The following is a 27666-nucleotide window of genomic DNA, read 5'->3' as shown; positions in this document are numbered from 1 at the left end:
CGAGGTCGTGCGAAATTGCGTCTTTCTTCACATTTTATTATACGACGACACGCGAACATAGAAATAATTACTCCGTCTATTAGCAGATAAGCAAATAAGTAACATTCGATTACATAAAATAAATACAATGCGATCTGCAACTATGCTGTAAAGAATTTTAATATATCGAGATTTTATCGTACACAACGTAATTGAAATGAAAATATTATATATTTTATTTATGTTTAATTACGTTTAGTTTAGGAGCAAATATTCTACAATATAATTCGAATGAATAACTAAGTGTTCTAGTTTCTCTAATTTTTTTTTTCTTAAGCTAATAGCATTGTGAAAATCTGTTAAATAATAACTGGTAAGTAAAATACGAAAAAATTCAAAAATTCAAAATTTTTGTCATACAATATTTAGTTACGGCAATTTAATTGATTTTTTTTAGTCGCGAAATGGAGAAGTCAAAATTAATAAAATAATAATCATATATCATCATATAAATATATTATTTATTGCTAATAATAATTTATATTTGATACACTCGTAATACATTACTGTCGTTTGTCATTTTGTCATTTCGATTCTTCATTGTATAACTGTCAACACTTATTTTATTATTTTTTTATTTATATATATATTTAATATATTCAACCGTTTGCTTCGGTGATTCAGTGTACACATATGAGAAAGATTTTACTTTAATTTTCTTTATGCATGTATATATTGAATATAAAATCTTAATATAAATTCATGCTTTGACATTGAAGATACTTTGATAATAATCTATAATCTCTATTGAGTACTCGAGAGACTAAATCACATAATCATGCACTATTTACCTACTATCTATCTAATTGTACCCAAATTATTAACGTCGAGAATCGATGCGGCGTACAATTAGTTATCGTAAAGTGGAGAGTGATTACTATTCGCGAATGAATACTGAGTATGTCGATTAGAATCATCTCCATCACTATTAAAGCAGAATAAACTTGTTACATAGGAAAATTGTAATTTAATGATCAAGATTATAGATTCGATCTTTTCTTTTTCTTTCTCTCTTGCTCGCTTTTTTCTCTCTCTCACACACACACACACACACACACGCGCTTTTTTATCTCTCATGTCACTATATAAATTATTCTCACATACAAATTAATTTTCCTGCTGCCAGATATTACTTATACTACTATCTATAAATATTGATTAAAAAGGATCCACGGATGTGATACTGTTGCTTACGCTTACAAGAATATAAATAATTATTTATCAATCGACATAAAATCTGACAGCGAGAAATCGCGATATTAATCACCGGAGATTGCAAGAAACATTATCATTATTCACGCTAAAAGAAGGAAAACCATCAATTAAATACTTATCATATTTTTTGGTACACAGCGGAAACTTTTTGGTCAGCTAAAACCTCAACGTGTCTTTGTTTGCTTAAAGTGCCTCGTACGTAAAATATATTTAATTAGAGTAATGTTTAACACATATATAATCATTAATAATGTAATCTCGTTTTATGCTTTTGCTCAGAATTCTTTTCAACAAATCTTTGCGTTTACAGCTCGTTACCGCTTATTATTTTCACAAATATCTGCGGATTCGGATCAAAAAGCAGGGATCCTCCGCGAAAGTCGTCGAAGAAGGATCAATTCCGACGATTCCGAAAAGATTCGTTCCCGCTGCGTGGAACGAGAATCAGACACTCGCGAGGAAGTTGCATCGATCTCAGACGGTGGTCTCGTCCAAGATCGATCGGAAATTCTAGGAATTGGTAGTGTCGTAGCTCTTATACGTGTGGGAGGACCTCTTGTGCCTGACCGTGCAGAAGAGGATCATGCTGGCCACCTGGCCGAACAGCTGAAGGAAAGCGACGACGAGGCCCACGGTGCCCACCACGTGGAGTCTGGTGACCAGCCACATCTGCAGCGCGCTCGAGCATCCCTCCTTGTACCAGAGCTCCTTATTGCGACCCTCCGGATCTAGACGACCGCAGTATCGTTCTCGCTGCACGCAGCAGGAATCCGGCACCCGGTCCTCCTCGGGCCAAGCCTCGATTTGGAACCAATCCGTGTAATCGCGTACTCCGCAGCAGTGAAACTGAAAGCATTTACGTTTATTCCTAACGCCTTTTGTAACGCTTCAAATATTATTACATTTTAATAATAAGAAATTTTCAATTATTTTATTATATATATATCTCAAAATAATTCACGGATAAAAAATAGTCAAACTTTAAATAGCTAAAGGTCATAGCTTTTTTCATTTTCTTCAATTCTGATATTTTTATATACAGAAAACGACGAACATAACGAAATAGAATATTTTCTTCTCACTTTGCAGACACAAGAAGATTTGAAAACATTTTTTGACATTTTTAAAATTACCGCCGACATCAGCCTCAAAGCGCACCACGTGGAGATTGTACAATTGGATTTGTTCTTTGAGTGAAGCTGATGTCGGAAATTTTGGACATGATATGTAACTTTACATTTTATACATTTTATGTTGAGGTAGTTAAAAGATTGTTAGAATAAAATTTTTTTAGTCACTTTACGTAACTTTTTTTCAAAGTTTAAACAAAAGGGAGAAAACTCACGAATTTTTTCGTTCTTTTCATTTATTTCTAAATAGTTCACGAGTTAAAAAAAATTCAGTCACTATATCATACTATAGAACAAAGATTCAGCTTTAAGAATCCATTCTTAAAATTGATGTACAATAATTTTTAACAGAGTTATGAACGATTAAAGTGAAAATGACATTTTTTCTTCAATTTACGATAACTTGATAAGGAAAGATCGAAATTTAAATTTAAAAAAATGATTTTACAGGGAAAACTTCAGGCCTTAACGTTAAAATGTCAAAAAATTTTTTCAAGTTTTCTAGTATATGCGACATGTCTTTAAAGTAGGATAAAATTTTCTATTTCGTCATGTTTGTCGTTTTCCGTATATAAAAATGATCAGAATTGAAGAAAATGAAAAAAGTTATAACGTTTTAAAAGTAGAGATTTCAAGCTTTAAAATTCTTTTTTAGAATTTAAATTATCATTTTTCAAAACAAAGTTACAGTTATTTAAAATTTGCCTTTTTGGACCATTTTTTGATCCCTTAATTATTTTGAGGAGTGTATATGATGTTATTAGAATATATATATAATTAAATATTTTATAATATATATATATATATATATATAATATTTAATTAAATAATACTTTATTTAATTAAATTATTTTTGACATAAACTCTTATCTATTAATAAACAGGTATCCAAAATAATTTTTCTCTGCCTGAAAGAAAATAGAAAGGAAATTTTTTTAAATACAATAAAAAAAAGTATTCGATGCTGCCATAAAAAATCATTGCAGTGCAAAAATAGGAAATAATATAAATGGGAAAATTGAGAAATCCGCAACATAAAATACTGCGTTACTGCTATTAACTATTACTGGTTTTATGAATGATAATTTTAATTGAGCATGCCAACCTCCGTATGTATGTGGTCCCACATGGCGGAGAGAGTTCCTGGCTCTCTAGTGATATTGTAATGCTTCTCAATGCCGTACAATAATTCCTCCTTCAAGCTTCTCGCGAGGTGTTCCCTGAACACGAACGCCAAAGTTCCCAGCATGAACTCGGCGAGAAACATGAGTATCACAAGACTGAAATACTGAAAATCAAAAGGTGCGTCACTTTTCACTTTCAGAATTACAGAGAATCGACAGTAGAGATTTTTTTTTTTAATTTTTTACAACAAAATTTATGTTTTATGGATATTAACTTTGATTACATCTAACATCCAGCTACTTCATTTACATTTCACGCATTTAACTTCATATCCTATGAAATCAGGTTGCTGTACATTATGCATACACGGTCACGTATACACAAACAAATTTATCGATCCGTTACATTACACGACGAATTTAACGAGCATGAAAGGAATGTAAAAAATTAATTTCGAAAATAGAAGAAAATTTACAAAACAATGTATTAGAGAAAGCCAAAAAATATGCATCGGTCTGTATGAAATTATTCCAGATAGCATAAATTTGTTGATCTTTCTTGGAGCAACAAAAGATACTCCAGTCATACGACTTCCGAGTCTCTCGTGGACACTATAATATATGTACTTGCGAGACACACGCGCTTTACAATGCATCACGTTGTACTAACCGTGATCAGCATGCATCTAGACTGAAACCACGCGCCGCAGCATCCGAAGAAGGCGATGACGAATGTGACGCATCCCGCGGCGAGCAGCATCGAATCCGCTGATGCAAAACTGTACTGCGGCACCAAGGTCGCATATCCGGAATAAGCCAACCGCAGCCAAAGGCCCGCACCCAAAATTCCGCAAGCGCATAACTGTAAAAAAAATTACGCATTTCAGAGAGTTGTGCCTGGCGTCGTCAATGTCTGACTTTTGACAATCGTATCAACCGAACTCGTTGAGAATACAATATGCGCCAGGTAAATAGTAATACTGAGTATTCTGGAACCAGGGAATGTTTTTTTAATTACCTTTATTAAGTCGGTTTTTATTAAGAAAAAAATTTATTCGAAATGTGCAGCGAAAACAATCACACATAACAATTTTAAGATATTCTGTGTACAAAAATGTATAGATAATTTTCATTATATTGTAGACATGAAAAAATATTCTTATTAATTTAAATATATTATTAATTAATTGCTACTTGAGACAGTTAATTATCAATTAACTAGAAGAATAATAATTCTATATATATATTTAATAGCCTCGCACTATCCCTTTAATATCAGCTGACGTTAATTTACAGTGTGCGGGCTCAAAGAGCTTAAAAGATTATAATTAAGAGTATCGGAGATTCTCTTATCACACGTAACACTCGTAACACGCGAGTTTACTAGGTCAATGTCGCGTTATTTTTATTCGGTTGTGCTTTGAGACAATACATATAGTTGACGTTACATATCGATTACGCAACATTATTATTTAAATAAATTCTGGAAATATATGCAAAGCAAGTTGTAAGCTAGAAAGTACCGTAATATATTTCGTCGACGCGAAAGGGAAATTGACTAACTATATACTATTTCGACGATTATCCCAAAAGGATTTAGTCCGCGGTGAACGGAAAATAAGTAGCAAAATTGCACGACGGCACAAATAATTAATCGATAGAAAAAGGATGAAGGAGGACAATTCGATCGACATCGTACATACGTTTAACGGTACAACGTTCACCTGCTAAATCACTCGCAAATAGAGAGACGTCCGAGAGAGAGTACAGAATTTCTAGGTAAGCCAGTGGGTAACCCACTGAGCCGTCAGCTCAGTCCCCGACGGGAAGCCGACAAACCAGCCCAGGTGAATATTGACCTTACAGCTAATTCATGTCAGTCCCGTAAATTGCGAATACATCCGACGTCGCTCGACCTACCTTGCGTCATCGAACGCGGCCGCGAACGAAGGGGACGTGTTCACGCACATAAACACAACGCATGTAACACGTCGGCGTGGTAACGCATACGCGTATTTATGCGCGGAAAAAGACTCGCAGTGGGTTGCCATAATTTACAAATTGCGACTCGCACAGCACATGAATTAAGAAATTAATGCACTGTTACGCGACCCCGATAGCTAATTGTACAAAAGCACGTCCGTACTTTCTAATTACCGTCAATGATGCATGTGTAGCATGCATACTTTTGCGGAAAGAATATAATATATTACTCATAAACTATATCATTTTTATTTTAAAAGTTATAACATTTTATCGGGGTGATCTACAACGAGGGTAAACAATTTTGACAGCTTGTTCGAGAGGTAATTTGAAATAAAAAATGTCATAGATCTTATTAATTAGGCGTCAAGTTTTCATTTGCGAGCACTTGTTACTCATCATATTATTTTATTTTTTATATAATAATAATTAATAATTTACTTAAATTTTTAAATATGTTTTTTATAAATTATAACTAGATAAAATCTCTCATATATTAATTGATTAAAATTAATATTTCATTTTAATAAAACTTGAATCTCTCTTATAGTTCTATAATAAATTAAAATAGAGCCTATATGTTCATTTAACATTTCTTACTTCAAGCTGTCAAAATTTTTTTACACTCGTAGATATATGTCTTAATAATATGTATCACATTAAATATTCTATTTAGATAATTGCAAAAATCCTATACGACGTTAAAATATATTTTTCTAACACCATCTCCTCCTAAATAACCACGTCTTGGAGTAACGTACATTTTTCACCGTCTGCGGAATTTGTACAATGGAAAGCAATTAGTATGCAAGTATAATCAAGTGCGCGCGACAAAACAGGTGGCAGGCGTTTAACACGTTTAAGAGCGTAATGAGAGAAACGTGTACCAGTTTCAGTACAGGCCGTGTTTACCGCGCTTTTATCATCGACTTAAGTACCGTAAGTTCATAGCTCATAGAACACGGTTCAACGCCCTATTTAAGGCTTTCGTCGCCGACGACAGACAATTTTAAGTATTATAGAATGAAAAAGTGGGGACGGAACAAGAGAGAGAGAATGCGCGGCGCGGAATGCGAATAATACAAAAGCACCGTCGATTTAATTAAACCGCCGCGTAGGCCGTGTTTATTAGAGTCGTATGGTTCGTTGTTCGTCGCATTGTTTCATTTGTATCACTTCTGACCAATTGAAATCGCGCCTGCACTCTGCGTCTATGTATTTACGAATTGTGCGCCAACACGGAACATTTCATTCAACTTCGTTTCAAGACGTTCTCACACGTATTTATCTCTTATCCGCACGAGACGTTCAAATATAACTCGAGTGCTGCTCTCGAAATTAATCGATTTTTAAATTGAACATGAGGAATTTTTTTCAATCACACGTAAATCCAAAAGAGTCACAATTTTTTTTTAATTTTTGTGCAATTTAGAATTCAGCATCCATTGTATAGTAATAAATAATAATTACGAAATATAACTAAAATAATATAAATATATAATAAATAATAATAAAAATTAAGTTAAATTTATGATATATAAATAAATAATAAAAATTGTCTAGGAGAAAATAATAAAACAAAGAAACCTACCCAGACCAAAACGTTGAGGGAGCAGAAGACGTGCCTGATGCACGTGTATCCTGTGCGGCCCATGGCTTGATCCTTCATTAAATCTTCACTCGGAAGGGGCTGGCGTTATTTCCTGCAAAAACGTAGAGAGCGTGATCCATTTGTATAAACAGAAAGCGGATAATACGTTATCATTCGGTTCTAAGGAAACTCGCGAAATTATAAACGTCACTTCCCGAATTGACATTAGACCTGCCGCGTCTTATAAAGTCGCTCACAGAGAGAATATGCACGAGTATTAATTACATCAACACACATATTCAGCAACTCTCGCCTTCTATATCGCACGTAGACAAGAGTCCCCGGCTTCCTTATCTTTCCCACGAATATTCTTACGATATATTATTATACACAATAATTACTGCTACCGCGATAAGAAACCCACCGTGCTCATCAGCGCGAGAGTCTCGTGGCACGCATCACGGATCACCAGGAAATACTAAGTACGTCCGAGGAGCAAGCCGAGGAGGATAGATCGCAGGAGGAACAGAGGAAGGGGAAAAACCGCGAGGAGAAGACGGACGAAAGAGAGAAACGGGAGTTAATGATGGAGCTTGGAGAAGGAGAAGAGCGAGAGAAATCCAGCGACGCGGCGGCGAGAAAGATCCAGAGGATCATCTCCCAGCTGACTGACTGACTGCAACAGTTCTCGTCGGATGAGGATCCGCGTGTTCAGATATGTCCGGCCTACGAACCGATACGATTGGCTCCCGTCCGGTCTTTCTCTCGAAGGGGGCCTTCTAGGTCCGCTAACGGGACAGCCGCTCCGGTTGAAGCCGCTCACCTACACGTAATCGCGGAGAGATCGCGATCGGAGCAGATTGGAAGTGACAGCTACGAGGAAGCTTCGGTGCTCGTCACTTTTCATGTAGACGATCCGTCGAGGAGGAAAAAAAGAAAGACATCCTCAAGGTCACTTCTCGTGATACCGAGAGACGCGTCTGGCTCTCTCATCTTTCTCTCCTCGACGTGTAACTCTTTGTTAGCCTTTTACGTCCCGGCTGAGGTAGTACAGGGAACGTTGAGCTGTAAAGGTGAAGGTAACGTTCGCCGAAAGGTCTCGTGTATTAAAATCTTCACTTTTGCGTGGACGTCTTCCTAGAAATTCTTATGCCGCTTTAATTAAGTTAGCATACTTCTCACAGTAAATATATGTATGCGCCGCTTTCCTCGGATTAGAAAAGTACAATTGGATCTATTATTATAGATTTATAATTTGACTTTCCTTATCAATATTGCTCCAAGATTATTAAATATATTTTTCTGATGCGGAATATCACCCTCTCATCTATTTTTTTACGTTAATTCTCTGTTAATGTCGCTCTTACTTTTATATAATTTTTTTATAATAATAATTTTTCAATATATAACGATAAGAAAAATTAATCAAATCTTATGCACGTATGGAAGATGATTAAATGATTCTTCTCAGATCATGTTAAAAAGCGTCAAAAATATTTATTAATTATGTGATCGATTAATTTGCGAGATGAAAAAAAATTGTTGAATAAAAGACTTTTCACACAATAAATATATATTATATTCACATCAGCTATGTATAGCGAACATCATCTGTTACAATCTCCCATTGTTGATGACGCTTTCGTTCCACTGATTGTTATCGCTCGGGTCGCTCGCGATGCATTGTAATTAGCATAATTAATGGGTCGAGTAATTTCACTGAATTGTTAATTTCTCGTACCCTTACGAAGAGAGCAAGGTGAAGGAATCAAATTATCAAGAAAACTACGATTATAGGAGAAAGGGTATCTTTTTGTTTGATCAAGATCTTTCTGATATACTTCTCATCTCCTATAAATTAATACGGAATTTTATGTATGAAATTTTCGCGTTCATCCATAAATAAGCATTTAGATGAATTTTTACCTGACAGAGTACACAATTAAAATAACGATCGGTGATAAATCTAAGAACAAAATGCAATATCCTCCTCATTAGCAGTGTAAATAGAACCATCATCGTGCACACACTCGCAATTTACACGAAAATAGGTGTTTCATTGTCTTTTCACTGAAAACTCCGTACATACTTGGCACAAAAAGATTTTTTAATTATAATACTCTAGTCGAGAATCGAGACACCGGCTCGACCGAGCATTCGCGAGTTAACGGAAAATCTGTTATCAGCTGATTGCGCGATTAATGGTTCTCCCTCCCTACTTGGCGCAATGAGGGCCGTTATCAGAATTGAATAATATTGATTCGCCTTATCAAGAGCGAGGTACCGCTCTCACGCAGAACTCCACCCACTGTATCCGTAATATTCGTGCCACTTGTCGCCCGTTAAATAAGAACATCGCGAGGATTAAACTCGAGCGAGAGAGGAGGATAAAAAAACGATAAAAAAATGGAATTGGAACGGATGCAAATTTGATTTAAAAAAATATGAATGCTCGTCGAAATCGTGAAAGGCGCTCGTAGAATTTACCTTGCTGCGCGAGATCGCGGCTTTTTTATTTCACGGTCGATCGCTTCGCATGCGTCAAGTATAATCTCTGTGACATTTACAACGTACTACGGTAGAGTGGCAGAAGGTGCGGAAGGAAGAAAGCCACCCTATTCTCTCTGTGCGGCGTTTCAAAGTAAGCTATATTTATAGACCTTGAGATATGCTCTTATTTTTATCCCGACTATAGCTGTTATAGAAATTCCAATATCTGCAAGACACACACCGCAAGCTTTCCTGTTGTGTTACAACACATTTTATGCCATTATTGTTAAAGCTCGCGAGAATAAAGAGCTGGAACATTTCTTTTTTTTACTTTTTATTTTTTTAAAAATTGCGCACTAAGAAGTTTGAAGGACAAAAATTATAATTGTATTCCAAAGATTAATTATTTCAATACGCTTCAAGATTATTTGATAATATTGAACGTGTGTCGTGAAGATTTAATATTGTCACCGAGATCAATTTCTGACGCGGATAAAGTGGAAGATGGTATCTGTAAAACGCATTACAACCCTTCTGTCATGTTGTAACACATTTCATAGCATTATTATTAAATATTACCCGCAAGAATAAAGAGCTAAAAAATTGTCTACTTTTTGTATAAAAATGATTCATGTGCAAAGAAAAATTGAAAGAAAAAGGATTATTATAAATAAATAAACGTTCGCTTTATATTTGTATTTAAAGAGTACTTATGTTTAATTCTTTTTTGTCACCTTTTATTGTAATTCATTAGTAGACATTAGATTAAAAAATATTATTTTTATATATGACTTTACTTTCTAACATAATTTGAATTTTTATATTTACTGCTCTTAACAGCCTTTTATCAAATTTATTAGAATTTAATAAGAGCCTTGACTTATTACGATTTAATAATTATAATCTTTGAAATTCTAATTGAGGCATAATTAAAGAATATTTGGTAACATTGAACATGTGATCGTGTGAAATTAATATCGGCACTGAGATCAATTTCTGACGGACGAAATGGAAGGCTGCGTGAAAATAATGTGCACCGAGGAGAGTGCAAAGGGGCGCACAAACGGTCCCCCTGCCTCGACTTCCTGCCAATTGCGGACAATTTGTGGTCATCTATGATCTTCCCTCTGCTCGTCACTCCGTCGTCGTCGTCGTCGTCGTCGTCGTCGTCGTTGTGTAAAATGCGTGTGGACGATGCCTAAATGTAAAAGTTAACGCGGCCCGGTTCTCTTTCTCTTTTTTTCACGTGCCATCGCATTAACGTCGTCCTACGCACTCAACTTCCCACGTGATGTAATCGAGGAAAGGAGCTCGCGTGTCTCATTATCAATCTTCCGGCGCGATCGCATATATATGTATGTGTCGCAAAAGTATTATATTATTTTCATAATATACTGTAATGAGAGATTCGTTCTCACTGACAGCTTTTTATTCCCCATTCTTTATTTCCTTGGAAAATTTGCTGTAAAATTGATCGATAGAACCAAGAACAGAGCACTTTTCATTATTTATATATTTTTTATATATTTGGATTATTTATATATTTTATATATTTTTATAAAAATGAAAATGATGTGTGTTAAATATAAAGATTTACAGGAGTCATTAGTTACTCCATGCGAAGTGATTGCATAAATCATTTATGGCACTTACATGATCGAGAACGTGAGCTAGAAAAGCTATAATTATGTCGCATTAGGAGAATATACATAACTAGTTTGCCGATGAGAGCTCACATACTCGTAATAGAGACATCCTATTATACTTGTTACGACGATCTATAATTTCCTGACGCGGTCAGGTGTCGAGGAATAAAAAAATCACAGTTATATAAGAATAACTACAAAACATTACGTATCATAAATTAGTCGCTAATCGTAGGACGATGTGTCAAGACATGCGTATCCTTCATCTTAAAGACAGCTACACGAATCCAGCCACACAGTTTAATCCCTCTTGATCCTTCCCACGTGTACGTGATCGGTTTCTTAAACACCGCATTAAGAAATTTTTTTCTTTCAATAGATAAATCCATCATTGTAATTCCTGCCTCGTTCCTAAAGTGTGTGTTTGCGTTTGTCAACTCTTTCTTGAAAATAACATTCTTTTAGATACATCACGCAATTTCTGCTATATGAAATACAGACTAGAATATACATATATATTCTTCATTAAAAAAATATTAATGAGAGAAAGCTACAAAAAATATAATTTTAATTATGCTATTTTTCATATCCATATAAAATTTATTTTATATATAAAAAATAAAATATTTTTAAACATTTTTACTTTACTAGAGATATATATTATTGTATTTAAATCCTTTCCAAAATATATGATAAAAATAATTAAATTTTATTTTATGTAGACACATCCTGAAAAAATTCTGATTGCATTCGCTTAATTCTAAATTCTATTTTCGAAAATTGAATTCAAAATTTTGTATTGATATTTAAATTACTTTATAACAATTTTGAATGTATTTGAAAGAGCAAGTGGGTCGGATTATAAAGTAATTGAAATAATTTCTATTCATTGCTACTTAAACTTGAAATGTGTAGTTTCTCACGAATTTAGCAGAGAAAGTAAATCATTAGGAGAGTATATATATTCACCGAGGAAAGCACTGATTCATTGTTCTGTTAAATGTTGGTGCATGGGAAGAGAAATCGACGAGGGAGCTGTTCGCACGATCGATTTCCTGGCATTTAGGATAACAGAAACGCGAATTATCAACGCGCTCTTCGATTTCGATTTCGATTTCAGGAAAGTGCATGCAATTTTGCTTAAAAAATTTTACAATGGCAATCGTTCCCGATTTTTAAAAATCGTGAGAAAATCATGGAGCAGTAAAACTTTCTCCTTATTATTTCGAGAGAATGAGACAGAGATCTCGGATGTTTGTGCTCCTTAGTAGCGTCGCTCGATTAGACAAATTGTCTAATTTGTAATTACGCACATTAAACGGAGTACAAAGGAGCGCATACGTCAGTAAATTCGCGTAATAATCGCAATCGCTAGGCCGCGACAATTCGTTGAAAACATATTAATCCTTTCCGTCGAGGTCTAAATCATCTCGTCGAGGCTGATGAGACCATGAGATACACGCGACAGTATTAATCTGTGCAGTATGATGCGATGATTATTCTTTGACGCGATAAAGTGATGCGAGGGAGAGACATTTCGAATTCGAGTTTTTCAATTAATATTTTACAAATAAATTATATTTCAAATTTAGAAATGTCACTTTTTATGAGATATAGAGAATGTTACATCTGTATTGAATTATCAATACATTATTAAAACCCAAAATCTTACGGAAAAGTCATCATTCTCATTGCACATATCTTTCTTTAATTTTTAATATTATATATTTTTAATAAGAAAAAATTAAAAGAAATGTAAAAAATTCTTTTTAAATTAATAAATACAATTGTATAATTTATTCATTTTCTTGAGACTTAGTTTGTCAAACGCTTTTTATTTTTGAAGCAAAAAGTAATTAAAAAATTGACCCAAAATTGATTAAAATTAATTAGCGATTTTATTATATTCTGTATATGTATTTTTATTTAAAAAATTAGAAATTTTTTATCTCTCTCTTTTTATTAAAAAAAGAAAAAAGAGTGCACATCCAACTCTTTCCAACAACTTTCACTAACATTTATCTATAAGAAATCGTGCCGATATATAATCGATGCGAACAATAACGATGGATAAATAATGTCTGATCTATATGTTTTCTTGTGATGTAATTTTATCTCGTAATTTTATTCGCGCGTGCATTTACGCACGTGCAGTTATCATTAACTGCATTCACAAATATATATAACACCGACTGTATTCCAGGTTGTATTTGTAAAAATACGCGAGTTTCACATGCTGAATTTGCAAAACGTTTAATAATTCAGGACGAAACATACAAGTGAATCGCATTCGCATTTTCTTAAGTAAGTTTTATATTACACGAACTTGTTTTGCTCGCGCATTTGTATATATATGGCATGTATGACATAAGCAAATTCATGAAAAAAATAATATAAATTATTTTTTTTTTCATGAATTTGTTTGTCATACATGCCATATATATACAAATGCGCGAGCAAGAAGTCCGTCATTATTTCAATAATAAAAGATTTTTTAATACTAATTATCACAAATAGTTTTTTGAAAATTTCTGATATTTTCTCTATTTATATCGCGTGCTTTTATCGGCAAATTTTAATGACAATTAAATTTTTTTCAACATTGTATTCAATTCAGTCATCCTAACATAATTGTAGATTCACTTACATAGAATCAGTCTTTCATATTTAAATGTTTCCCATAAAAATGTATGAGATCAACTTTTGCGATACACGACTTATGACAAATGTAACTCTTTTCTAAATAAAATTTGCAAAAGTTGCGCGTTTAAGAAGCGAGATAAATAAGGAAAAAACGGAGACACTTAAATATGAAAAACAGACTTTTCGCAAAAAAAACAAGCAATAACAAAATAGCTCACTGATCACTCACAGGTGGGTTGGAGGAGGATCATCCGTATTATTCTTCTCAGAGAGCTGTCGCGAGCTCTTCGTCAGCGAATAGCTCACAAAAGTTCACGGAAAGCGCAAACGAAGGTCGGATCTCGCTTTTGCTTCGCGGCAGCTTTCGAGTTCACGGATCGACTGCGCGCGCGATACGCCAGCTCGCAGAAACATCCATTCTCCGTTTATTTCAAACCAGTACCAGGCTCGCCATCTGACGGTTGTATCGAAGCCAGCTTTGCGAGATAACCAGAACGATATAAAAAAAAATTATAATATCCGTAACGCGTTAATTACAGATACAAAATCGATTAAGGCGATGCGCAAAAGTGTTTGATAACGAGTATATAAAATTTTGTCGACTCGTATCGGCAAGATAATATTATTTCGAATAAAAAATTGTATGATAAGTTCTGTTTTGAATATTGCAGCAATTGTGTGAGCCAATAAAATTTTATCAGTGTCATGATAAATGCGTAAACTTTGTTCGAATGCAAAATAAATTATTTGCATTCATTACTATTTAAATCTCTGTAATTGTGTAAAAATTAATTACGTATAATAGTACATAAGATGTAAATATATAAAAATTGTACACACATATAAGAAATATTTTTTGAAATTTTATATAATAAAATCTTCATTAATTGCATAGATTGTCGAAACGATGAATCTAATATATTTTAATTTAAATTATTTGTAACTTTAGTCTAAATAATATCTCAAAAGTTTATAAAACATAAAAATTAGAGTGTTACAATTTCTAATATTTCTAATAATATTTTAAATCAACTTAAAAAAACAGTGTTACATATATCACAATATAAAAAGATAATCTATTTAAGATGATACAATATACCAGATACATTTTATAAGACTATATATATTTAACAACGTAACAAGAACCGAAGAACAAACCGAAATACAAAAGCTTTCTAACAAGAAAATAAACAATATATTGTGAAAATTATTTAAACTATATATCTTTTCTCATTCATCTTTTCTCAGATTTTTAGATGACTCTTCCATAGATTCCAGCCATAGTTGAAGTTCTTTGGTGGGCTCTGGTCTACGTGTTTCCGGCTCGATGTCGGCAATTACATCCGATACTGGCACTTTCAATCCGGTTACAGTTTGTCTACTTAATACAGCAGCACGAACAAAATTATCCGTGAGACTGATAAATTGTTGCTCTACGTAAAAGTGCTTATCTTCCCAGTAAATGAGCTGTAAAAATAGAAATGATATTCCAAATATTTAAAATAGTTAATTTATAATAAATATTGTGTAAACGATTTAATTATATAAATTATAATAATTGGTATAATTAATTTATGTATATAAGATATAATTAAATTTAATTATATAAGATATAATTAGTAATTATATAAAAAAGATATAATTATTAATTATATAAGAAAGATATAATTATTAATTATAAATAGAGAAAGCTAAGACAATGCAAAAAAAGTATTGATCGTAACCTTTGTTGTAATCTTGTATGGCATAAACATAGGAACCGCACGGCGATATCGTATGGTGGATGCACCTTGAACTGCACTACCATTTCTTTTTACAATTGCTGCATAAATTCCCGATCTATCATAAAAATGAAAACGCGCAAAATCCAACTCGCGCAGATACCTTGCATTATTCATGTGTTTCAAAACCAGGTCGACATCCTGCGTGGTACAGATACCTGAAAAATATAAAAATCGCTGTGTCAGCTATATTATTACTACGTCATCTGAATTTTTACACAAAATTATTTCAATCATCAATTGTTCAAGTCTTATGAAAATTTAAATTGTATGATTTATATTTGCCTCTAAATTATAATTTGCTTAAATAAATTAATCAAATCATCAATTATCAAATAAAAAATTCATATTAAGGAATAAATTTGTCACAGTAAATTTTACTAAAGTACATTTTGTATATTTAATTATTATAAATCTTTCTGTAGGAATGTGTATATATGTTTGTGAAAGATACATAGATTCTAGAGATACAAGAAATATGTCGACGCATCACGTAAGTACAGTTATTTGCTGACCTGTCACACTCTGTCACATTTAAGAAACGTTCGCAATGTAAAAATGTGGTGTCATAAATACGTGCATTTATTTGAATAATAATAATAAATTATGAATATATTGACGCGCATGCAAGATTACGAATAAAAAAAGATGTACATTATATATAATTCTTTATTACCTATAATATATCTTTACTGTGGCTTGCTTTTCTTAATTATTATTTGTGAACTTTGATTTTGATGCAAGTATAGTAACAGAAGATAGATAATATAATTTTACACGTCTCCGTTATATTGAATAAAAACTAATAATATGTTTTATTTTCTAATTTGCGCGTCAAATGCTTACGATAAATATTTTAGAAAACTTTTTCACTCTTCTCACACAATATTTTTTTTAATTGATTCAATAAATGTAATAATTAATTCCATTACCTTGCTTCTTATCTCAATCTTATGTTCTTGAAATATCTTTTGGAATAATCAAGCATATATACAATAGGTTATATAACGGAATATTAAACAATTCATCACAGAGAAAAAGGAATCCTTGATTCAAGTATATTTTTATTCTTGAACGCTATTTGATTGATTTAAGCATAGAATGCTCTTTGTAATCACAAATTTTCATTTGTCTTAATAATAAATAAGTTTGTGTAAAGTATATTTTATCCTTAAGATATATTCTTGTTTTAAAAATCGTATATGGTAAAAACAAACTTAGTCACATTTGAACTAAGAATTATTATATTTATTTGAAAGTACCGCTTATATCCGATGCACACTTGTCACTTGTCCTTGCAATATTTATAAGTAAATTTCAGCTTCAACCAAGAATATTTTGCACTTTGTTTTAAGGATAAATTATCCTTTATCCAAAATTATTTATATTTGGTGCTATTATAAGGATAAAATATACTTGAATCAAGGCATATTTGCATTCTCTCAAGGATACTGTTTTTTCTGTGATTAATTCGATGTATTTCAATGCAATTGACATTATAGTGAAAATACGAGAATTTACCATAAATTGTTGTCTTGTCAAAGAGTTTTTTCTTCTTCTCGAAGAGTCTACCCCACATGACGGTGCCGATAATTCTCAAGAAGTAGTTCACATCGAATAAAATGTAAAGAATGGCGATTGTCGCCACGCTGCAGAAACACAGCATAATTAGCTTCTTATACTGGCGTCTTTCTTGATATCTGAACAACAACTCGATAACACGAAGACTTGAGATGCGCGCCTTCTCACGGTCGGCAGAGAACTGACCGTGAGTAACACTCCGATATGTTGCGGTCTCAAATATACGGGAGAACCGGTTCAGGTAGCGTGACTACAAAAAGATGCTTCTATATTCCGTCACGAATAAGCGTGTCTAAGCATTGTAAATATCGGAAATTTACCAACAAAATATTTTACAAAATATTACAAATATTTATGTAACGCACTTATATATCACGAATTTATTAGTAAAAGAGAGAACTAAAAAAAAGATATTAGTCACTGTGTAATAAGTACTGTCTTCATTTTTTGTTAATTAAATCTCTCTGATTTTTTTTTGAACAAAAATTTACACGCACACATCATACTTTTATATAAATATTTGGAAAATATAATTCTGTTTAGATTTATTGATAAGTATAAAAACAATTTTATAACTACCTAAATAGGAATAACTAAAATCTGATTGTCAGATTTCTGAAATAAATTAAAATCGAACAGATTGCTATATTAAAAACGAGATTTTTTAGTACTTTTACTAAATTTTATCAATTCCTATCGAACATTTGATAGAAGACATGGTGAAAGTTTGAATGTAGGAACGTGCGAGACTCAGTAATTAACGTTCTTATTAAATCAGTGACCTTACTAAAACACGGATGTCATTTAATTATGCTCATATATTTCGCATATCCGATTAGGCATTAAACTATATCATCGGTATGTGTATAAATAAAAGGAGGGAAATAACTGAAATATTACAATGTAAGAAGGTTGAAGTTACGAAACAATGCGTTTAATCTAATAGATTTATGTATATATATTTTTCAATATATATATATAATATATATATGTGAAGGCACCTAATATATACTATATAAGTACGCAGGCATCCATTGTTACATGGTAAATAATTTAATACTTTATTACTTCCCTGCCGTATATATAGGTATACGTTTTGCATCGAGGCGACTACATACCGAAAATTTCAGAAGCGTTAATGTGTAACCAATAGTGTAAAATACATACAATGTGTCCAATCATCACATCTGCAGGTAAAACGGGTTAAACGGAATAAGATAATCCTCTACCGATTTTACGATCTTCGCAATAATTAATGAGAAATTAATGAAGAAAGATCGACCAATCTACGCAGTTATGCGACATTGCAATGTCTCTTCTTATGCCTCTTCTTATGCCTCTCGTATTTGAGCGGATTGATCGATTTTTAATTAATTTCTCATTAATTATTGCGAAGGTCGAAAAACATAGAAGACTTTCCTGTTTGATGTAATTCGTTCTACTTGCACATGAGAAGTTGATTATTACTGAACACTCTGTATTAATATATTCTACACATATACAATATATACATACGTATACACATATATACATATGTATATCTTATCAGTGTTATCGCTAGTAGCGCATTGAATATTCTACATGTTTTTATATATGCTGTATATATTTTATAATATAATAAAATATATTCACAATTTTTTAAATGTTAAATTAATATAAATAATGACACAAAAAATCCATTTTGATTTTGAGATATTATTTTATCACTTGATGCAAAAATATTATACATACAATTTAATTTTCCTAATCTATGCCAAATTTGAACTCTTTAATATTTTAATTTAATATTTTACATCATATTTTTTTATTTTCATGTAAATAAAATATTATATAATTATAATATACAACAATAACACAATGTATTTGCATTTTTGTTTGAAAAATTTCTTTTCAAAATTTTGCTAAATTATTTTTTTAATTTGTCTAATCCATATTTTAATAGAACATTAGAAAGAGACCAATCGCTTTTTGCGCAATTATATTGTATTAACTGACGACTATTCTTCATTCCGCATTAATGAGCGGATATTAGGGCATAGGTTCCATAAATTAGGTCTCATTGTAGATCACTTTTATCGTTTACTTTGAAAACTTTTTAACGCGCTAAGTTTTCACCATGTCATAAATAATTAAACGTTCAAGTTGCAAGAACAGCCATAAATTATAATTAATTCATCCAGGAATCTCGCCAGAATGTCTGATGATTAAAGATTCGAGATCAAGAGTACATATCGCATTCCGATATTTTTATTACACAGTCGTAGTTGTGTATATCGGTGTCACAACAACGTCATTGCTGGACGTCGTTGCATCCTTTTGTCAGCAATGCGTCGTAAGGATTGGCTCCTGTCTCAATATTGCCGAGGATATCTCATTGCTCTCTATCCTTCTACTCACTTCGGGTGGCATTTCCGGCCGTATAGAAGGCACCTAAAATATGCATAATAGCATAAATTTTATTTTTAGACTCCATTTAATTAAATAATAATCAGATACTGAAACAAAATCGGAGCAATCGCAATAAATGCTGATGCTTTCCATCTTTATGGAAAAGTGATAATAATTAAAATATAAAATAATAACATAAATATATATAATATATAATAATAATATATAAATAAATATATAATTTAATACATAAAATATATAATATTTTTTATATCTCGCGTTGTTCACATGTAATATATATATATACACATTAATATATATATACAGAAATATTTCTGATAGCAATTAAATTATTAAAAGTAATATCTATATTTTTTAATGACGTTTATATTTGTGAATGCGTTTTTTAAATGCGTTTGTAATTTATTCCTACCTGCGTCACACCTGCTTCGACATTTCCCTTCTGTTTCACCGTACGATTTAATAAAGCACCGATAACAGTGTCAGCATTACAATCAAGAAGTCTCTGTTTGCAAATCGCAATGGCTCTAATGAAACCATCGCTCGGCGTAATAAATCGATGCTCCATAAAAAAACTTTTATCGTCCCAATAAATAATCTGAAAAAATATATAAACAATAGTCTTCATTATTTTACTGTATAAAATACTGTATAAAATGCTGTCAAAAATTTTACTTTTTCTAGCGAGATGCTAATATTAAAATTTGTTAAACACAAAACGCTGTATCATTTTATCTATTTAATATATGTAATATAATTGATAAAACAAAAAAACACACAGGCAGACAGAATGACAGAATTGTTATATTTTTATTAGATAATTTGAATGTTTTCCATACTTGAATAATTGTTCTTACTGTCATAATATGCTTATGTAACTATGCACACAAAAACAAGTACAATTATGTTAACGCGTCTATTTCAGTTCATTTTCTCATTACGTTACCTTCCATCAATTTATGATATTCTGTCACAAATATATTATTGATCTTTTTTAGTATATATTTTTAAAATCTTATTATTATATACACAAAAAATATGTATGTATTGTTTTCACATGCATTGTTATGAAATACGTACAGACATACAGGCGAAACGCATAATCTGAATTCATTTCCTAAAAGTGTGTTTTTGTAAAATAATATTATTTTGTATATAATAAACTTTTGTTAATGACTCTCTTTGATTTTTGCCCTTGAAAATAAAATTAATCTTTTTTATCCTTTAAAATAATTGGTTCGTTATTTGCGTTATTGCGCTCTTTGCTTACAATTAGTCAAATTGTATTTCTTGATGATTGAAAAAAATGATATGAGACTATGTTATTAAGAACGTTTTCATAAGGCCAATTACATGAGTTTTGAGATTTTGCGTCATCTAATCGCGTAATGCATTGCAATCAACAGTATTTACCTAGAATTATAAATGGTAAAAATGCTAAGAGGATTAGTTGTTTACCTATTTTGTATGACTATTGTAGCACATACTGTGTTAAATATTAAATAATTAGATGATTATTTTTTAAATTATACTACACATTCTTTGCATCCATCTTTCATGTATTTCAGTTGTTTTATTGTTATTATATTTTTATATTGAAATATTAAAAGATTAATTATAACAGTTATTAATTTATAAGTTACACTCTTCAAATAAGTTTTTTATTAAATATAAGAAAAAGATATTCTAAAATAAATTTCTGAGTAACATTTTTTTGAAATCCAACAAAATTTCTTTGAAATCCTCTAATAAAGTTTATTTGATTTTTAACTGCTTGTTATCAATTATAATATCGATTTTATTTAAATTTCATTTAAATCTTAATTTTTTAAAGCACTATTTTAATACTATATTTTTAGCCTTCTTTAGATTTAATATTCCATTGACAAAGGGAAGAACACGCTGTAAATTTAGCTGCTGCACACACATTTAAAAAACTGTAAAAATATCTCCATAATGATAGATTTTTAACATATTATTACAAATTCGAGAAAAGTATATTACATTTTTGTTCTTACTCAAAAATCATATTATTAAACTCGCTATGGTATCAATCAAATAAACATATCAACATATAGCAAACATGTAATAAAAATAAAAATAAAATTGACTTCACTATTTACTCTTTCAATATTCAAGATGCAAAATTATGATTGATGATATTAAAATGATGATTCGCTCAATGAGAAATCATATAAAATAATGTACATGCATATTAAGCTAACTAATCGATAATCGGCATCATAAAAAAAGAGAATATTTTCAAATAATTGACCTTATATAATTTTTTTAAAAAATGGATAATTATTAATTATTAATTGTTGTTTGCGCAATTAATTAATTCATCTCTTTGACCTCTTTTTTAGCTGATAAACGCCGATTTTCTATAAACTTTTAAAAATGTTTCCAAAGCACGTATTCATACGGAATTTTCCTAAATTACCTTAGACGTTATTTTAAAAATCATTAGCGGCTTAATAAAGCGTCTGTATCGTATAGTAGTAGCTCCTTGTACTACGCCGGATCCTTGAGAACAAACCTCTCGATAAAGATCTGTCCTCTCATAGAAATCGACTCTCGCAAAATCGAGTTCGCGAAGATATCTCGCGTTGTTCATGTGATATAAAAGGGCGTCCACATCCGTCGTGGTGCAGATACCTGTGAAAGTCAAAATACATTATACAAATTCTATAATCGCAAAATGAAATACGCAATTCCTTATTAATTACATAATTTCGATTTTAAACGTAGATGCTTTCGCGTCAATTAAAGTGATTAAAATGTCGCGTTATGACGTCTCACGTAGATTTATCAGATTAATATGCATAATGAATAAATCAATGTTCATAAAACGCAATAAAATTATCATTTAAAAAATTCGGTGCTTTTTGAGCTTGAAAATATATAATAATAATAATAATAATAAAATATAAGAAATGTGTTTCATAATTTAAAAATACAAAACCCAATCTTCTGACACACTCTTTATATACTTTGACTAGTTAAGTGACTACTAGTTATCAAATTTTGACTACTATAGTTATCAAATTATTTTTGTACAATTAATCGAAACCGAAAATTATTACATGTCATATGATGCAATATATAATACTTTGATACATCGTTGATTTTAACTTTTCAACGAAGTTAAAAGAATTAAAGATGCGGAACTGATTGAGCCTTTGTATAATAGCAAATCGTTAATTGACATGTCCGCAATATTCGCTAGAATATTATTACGCACAAGTTTTTCTACAAAAAATAACATAAGCAATGTAGAAGCAGAATCAAAGGTTATTAGTTATTTGCATGAAACGAACGTGTATTAGTCACAGTACAATTCCGAACATGCCTTCTTTTTATAAAAACGTGCAAACGTTGCACTATTTAAGCTCACTGTAACATATAATTAATATCAGTCTGCAGGTAGGCAAACGATTCTATTGATTAACTGATTCCGTACGTGGTAAATCAAGGTTAAAACACACGTAAATATATAACTGAGCAAATTGTAAGGATTCTTAAACTATCGTAACGATAAACTCAACATACGTAACATATCTCTAATGCTCCCGTTATGTAATGTATAATTATATTCTCACACACAATTGAGAGATATGTTATAAATAAATAAATTATTATAATTATGAGAAAAATTGTATATATATATATATATATATATATATATATATATATATATATTTTCATTTACATATTTGATTTTTACGTAGGCATTATTAATTAAATCGTTGTGTTGAAATAATTATTATTAAAACGTGAAGAAGGTAATTTCATATATACCATTAATTCAATTTCAGTTTTCACATTTTGATTGTAACTTATTTTGAAAAAATATAAAACAGATATATACAATATCGATATATTAGAAGATTCTCTTATTAAAGAGAATTGATATTAAAAATTTTTTAAATATATTCTTGAAAACTGTAACATTTAATGTAATGTCATAGGGGTATGAAAACATATTTTTATATTATATTTTTTCATGATTTCATACACACACACACACACACATATATATATATATATATATATATATATATATATATATATGGAACGGTTAAAAAATATAATATTAAAATATTTTCTTATATCCCCATGGCATTAATTAAATGTTACAATTTTTTTAATTCTTACAATCTCTTATATCGATATTTGATATATATTTTTTTCAAATATAATATAAAACTGAAATTGAATTGATTATCTTATATGACATTTATTATGTATACCTTCGCGTTCGTATTAAACAAAACTAAATTGTATTTAGTATCATTTTCAGCAATGAATTCTAAGCATTTTATAAAAAATGTAATGACATGTATTTATATCGATATTGTATATTCGATTTATATCTTTTTTTCAAATATAAATTATAACTAATGTATGAAAATTAAAATTGAATTAATTATCTTATATATGACATTCATTATGTATATTTTCGCGTTTATATTAAATAAAATTAAATTATAATTAGTATCATTTTCAGCAATAATCTAGCATTCCTATTCAATTCTAAGTATTTTATAAAAAATGTATTAACATATGTATTTCTAGAAGATTTACATACCGTAAACTACGGTTTCGTCGAGAATGTGCACTCTTTTTTTGCAGTAACGTGCGAGGAAGACGGTCAGGCATATCCGCAGGAAATAATGCAGTTCAATGAGACTGTAAATGAGTACTACGGCAGCGAAGACGCCAACGAGGACCCAGCAAGTCATCATCCTGATCGGTCGTCGCTCCGAATTGAAAATCAGGAGTATAAGTCGACGCTTTCTCCTACACCGAGGGGTTGTTAGACTTTGGAAAATCTCGACACCGCCGCAATAGCTCGCGCCGGTTTATCGATTTGTCCGAGCGGCGGCTGGCGTTCGCTAGCGTTTCTCGTTTAGTCAATAAAAACGCAGACTGCGCTCGCAGACCATGTCGAAATAAGACTCCGGACGAGTTGCAGCAACCTCGACGCGGCTTCATCTTAAGACGCTCGCTAATGTCATTCTGCTGAATCTGTCGAGGGAAATTAAAATTAGAGGCTCTCTTGCTTGCCTGGCGGAGAGAGTCGGGAAAGTGAGAACTTGAAACTGAAATTTAACGATATGGATTATTTGCATCTTTCATTTGTGTAGGAGAGTTTGAAAAAAATTATTGTTAAATTTATACGGAAGCGTATGTGGAATAAAAAGTATATTACAGTCGCGAAAAATTTTCAAAGATGGAAATGATATTGTTTGAGAATAGAAGCATTGTTCGAAATAGCGATATTAATCTTAAGAATTGCAGTGTGTGAAACTTCCTATTGAATATATTTGAATATACTGTCGATTCTCCCATAGAAAAAACATGACTTTGCCAATGACGAATATATTTGCACACTATTGCTTGTCTTTTCAAATCACCATTACTTTGTACGCGACGCGTTTCTATACATATTTATCATGCAAGAGCAGGGTCTGATCTGAACCTTGAATGCCCAGTACATATAAACGTATTAATATACAATATATCGAATCTCTTCCTCGAAGACTGATTTCCTTAAGGATCGTCTCGTTCGCCAAATAAAAATCTATCAGTGTAAAAATAACACGTTTTAAAAATATATAGTGAACTTACAGGTTGAATCACCGACGTTAATCGATTCTGCTAACTTGACAGCTGATTGTCAGCGATCTCTCATGCGGTTCACGTCAAAACAAAATGCAGCCAAACTGTGCTCGAATTAATCGAATTTTCGATACATGTTAATTTTATGTTGAAGAATAAAAAAGAAGGATGATAAGAATTAAATAAGTATAATAATAATAAAATCGAGAGAAGGATGATAAAAATTATAAGAATAAGATACGCTGACATATATATTTTTGCTTTAATTATTTTAATCGCTTTTTTATTAATTACACAGACATATAATAAATATTATAATAAATAAATAACATAATAACAAATTTTGAAGATTTTATTATTTTTGTCGTGTTAAGATATTTGTCCCAAATTTATTACAAAATCTTACGCAATGTATTGCAAATAAAAAGTTGGATTCACCCTATTCAAATAGGGGATGAAAATTGGCTCAAGTATAATCACTGTTAATCTTGTGCAATAAATTAATTTAAAGAAATTAATAAAAATCAGACAAAATAAAACACATCTTACGCGAAGTATCACGAGTGCAAAGTTCAATTTACTCTGTTCAAACAGGGGATGAAAATCGGCTCGAGCACAATCAGCGTCAATTATCTCGTGCAACAAACTAATTTTTAAAAAATTAATAAAAATCGGACAAGATGAAACAGACAAGACGAATAATTTTATGTTACATTGAAGCCTACTTTCGTATTTACCAATAATTTCGTATTTACCATCGTATTATCAGGCGCGACACGTTCTGGGCCTATTGTGTTATTTTCTTGCCGAAAATTTAGCGTCTACTCACGAAGTTCATCTTTTATATAATACACACACGCCACACATATACACATCTATATGGAATGTGTCACTTCCGATTTTTTTCTTAGGTCAATACTTACGATATTTCTAAAGAATTCTGTAGATTTGACAGGGAGTGTTTAATGTTCTTTTGGCAAGATCTTTCGAAAACGGATGCCGGCACCGAAGCTCCGATAAGTATGCGGAGTGACATCCATCAGAATACATCCGGTGGCGATCCTATCCTATCGATGACATCTCGCGTACTGCTGATCGATGTCCTCGGCGAACGCCGTGATGCCCCTTCCCGAAAACCGCATCTGCGCCGAGGACATCCAACTAGGAAGTCGGACTCTTGGTGGGAGGTTTAGAGCTCATAGAACTTTGACGTCATCCGCTCCTGTGAGTTCCAACGTGAGAGAATTGATCCGGTACGGAACGAAGGCGAGCAGTACGAGAAGCCAATTAAAAGCTATATATAATTAGAAAATAATTATAAAAGTTGATATATAAATAAATAGCTGATATATCTTAATGTAATTAATCGATGAACTTTTAAATAATTTTAAACAATTAATAAAATGTCAATTATCAAAAAATATTAATGATAAAAAGTATATATACTATATAAATAATTAAATACAAATTATTATATATAATAATATTAAATATAATTTGCTTGCTAAAAATATTAGTCTCAATAAATTACCGGATTTCTTTTAGCAGAGGTCTTGTCAATATTAATGTCATGCCACTTAAAATAGATAATGTTGGAAAAAGAGTTCGGCATAACAAGATTATTACCAGGTAATATCGATAATGCGAGACTTAGCAGAATCGCTCGGTATTTACTGAGGGAAGTAATGTTTACATTCTTTCATAGATGTAAATACGATGTAATGCGGCAAAAAGATAAGGAGCGTGCGTGCCGAAATAAGGTGTGTAAAGCTGAACAATGCCTATACATATATCGAAATACACATGTGTAATGGAAAATGTAAAAAATTAAATATCTATTTCCTTTGTGGATCTTGCTTTGTAAGAGCAATTAACGCCAGTCATTAATAAAAATACTTAAAAAAAAACAGAATCTATTTATCATGCGCCTGCGTTATTAATAATGCATTGTTATTACGTGTCTGATCGCGGAGAACTTGACATTGTTTAATAAGAATTTCACATATTTCTATGAATCATATATATATTTCTCGTGACAAGAGACGCGTTGGCCAACGTCTGCGAACACATAATTGCCGCGTACTTATACGAGAATATTGCGGTATGATTAACAGCCGTTTGAAGGCTGAGCATGCACAGGACGGACACTAACACTACGATGAGGGAAGAACATTTCGGCCCTCGTGTCGAGGAAGCGCTTTCATACTGATGTTTTATGGAAAACGCGTTTTGAAACGCGACGCTGGTACGAATTTGTCGCGAAATCAAAGCGAAAAAAAAGTCACGCGCACCACGCGAGGATTCTCATTGAACGATCTGTCGCCTTTTTGCATCTTCTTCTTTCTTGTGCGCAGACCTCCCTCTCGTGATGATTAATTAAGGACAGTAAAAACATTAATTAACTATAAT

At 31.6% G+C, this 27666-nt stretch overlaps 4 protein-coding genes across 6 annotated transcripts; 1 reads left to right on the top strand and 3 right to left on the bottom strand.

The window, feature by feature from the left end:
• Positions 1 to 480: 480 nt before the first annotated feature.
• On the bottom strand, positions 481 to 14638 carry Tsp5D (Tetraspanin 5D). 3 transcript variants are annotated; one of them, XM_029317984.2, is made up of 5 exons: positions 14080 to 14638; positions 7083 to 7194; positions 4179 to 4370; positions 3490 to 3672; positions 481 to 2100 (listed from the first exon to the last, which is right to left on the bottom strand). In XM_029317984.2, exons 2-5 carry the CDS (start codon positions 7158 to 7160, stop codon positions 1765 to 1767), a joined length of 789 nt encoding a protein of 262 aa, XP_029173817.1. In that variant the 5' UTR covers positions 7161 to 7194; positions 14080 to 14638; the 3' UTR covers positions 481 to 1764. The 3 variants fall into 3 exon arrangements, with proteins under 3 accessions (XP_029173817.1, XP_029173815.1, XP_029173816.1); XM_029317982.2 differs by having other exon boundaries at positions 14091 to 14636; XM_029317983.2 differs by lacking the exon at positions 14080 to 14638 and adding an exon at positions 7507 to 10334.
• A 279-nt stretch (positions 14639 to 14917) lies between these two features.
• Positions 14918 to 17457, bottom strand: LOC114942593 (protein THEM6). The gene is made up of 3 exons (XM_029317985.2): positions 17164 to 17457; positions 15586 to 15800; positions 14918 to 15328 (listed from the first exon to the last, which is right to left on the bottom strand). The coding sequence occupies exons 1-3, from the start codon at positions 17306 to 17308 to the stop codon at positions 15092 to 15094; spliced, it is 597 nt and encodes a 198-aa protein (XP_029173818.1). The 5' UTR covers positions 17309 to 17457; the 3' UTR covers positions 14918 to 15091.
• Positions 17458 to 18156: 699 nt separating this feature from the next.
• On the bottom strand, positions 18157 to 26551 carry LOC114942595 (protein THEM6). The gene is made up of 5 exons (XM_029317987.2): positions 26181 to 26551; positions 24224 to 24663; positions 22076 to 22290; positions 20045 to 20230; positions 18157 to 19653 (listed from the first exon to the last, which is right to left on the bottom strand). Exons 2-5 carry the CDS (start codon positions 24378 to 24380, stop codon positions 19543 to 19545), a joined length of 669 nt encoding a protein of 222 aa, XP_029173820.2. The 5' UTR covers positions 24381 to 24663; positions 26181 to 26551; the 3' UTR covers positions 18157 to 19542.
• On the top strand, positions 26034 to 27131 carry LOC114942597 (uncharacterized). Its single transcript, XM_029317988.2, has 3 exons — positions 26034 to 26510; positions 26806 to 26886; positions 26963 to 27131. Exons 1-3 carry the CDS (start codon positions 26356 to 26358, stop codon positions 27066 to 27068), a joined length of 342 nt encoding a protein of 113 aa, XP_029173821.1. The 5' UTR covers positions 26034 to 26355; the 3' UTR covers positions 27069 to 27131.
• The last annotated feature ends 535 nt before the right edge of the window (positions 27132 to 27666 follow it).

This window comes from Nylanderia fulva, unplaced genomic scaffold (genome assembly GCF_048542155.1).
Source record: "Nylanderia fulva isolate GAGA-0341 unplaced genomic scaffold, ASM4854215v1 Scaffold12, whole genome shotgun sequence".
Classification (NCBI taxonomy): Eukaryota; Metazoa; Arthropoda; class Insecta; order Hymenoptera; family Formicidae; genus Nylanderia; species Nylanderia fulva.
This window is presented reverse-complemented; position numbering and strand designations above follow the sequence as displayed.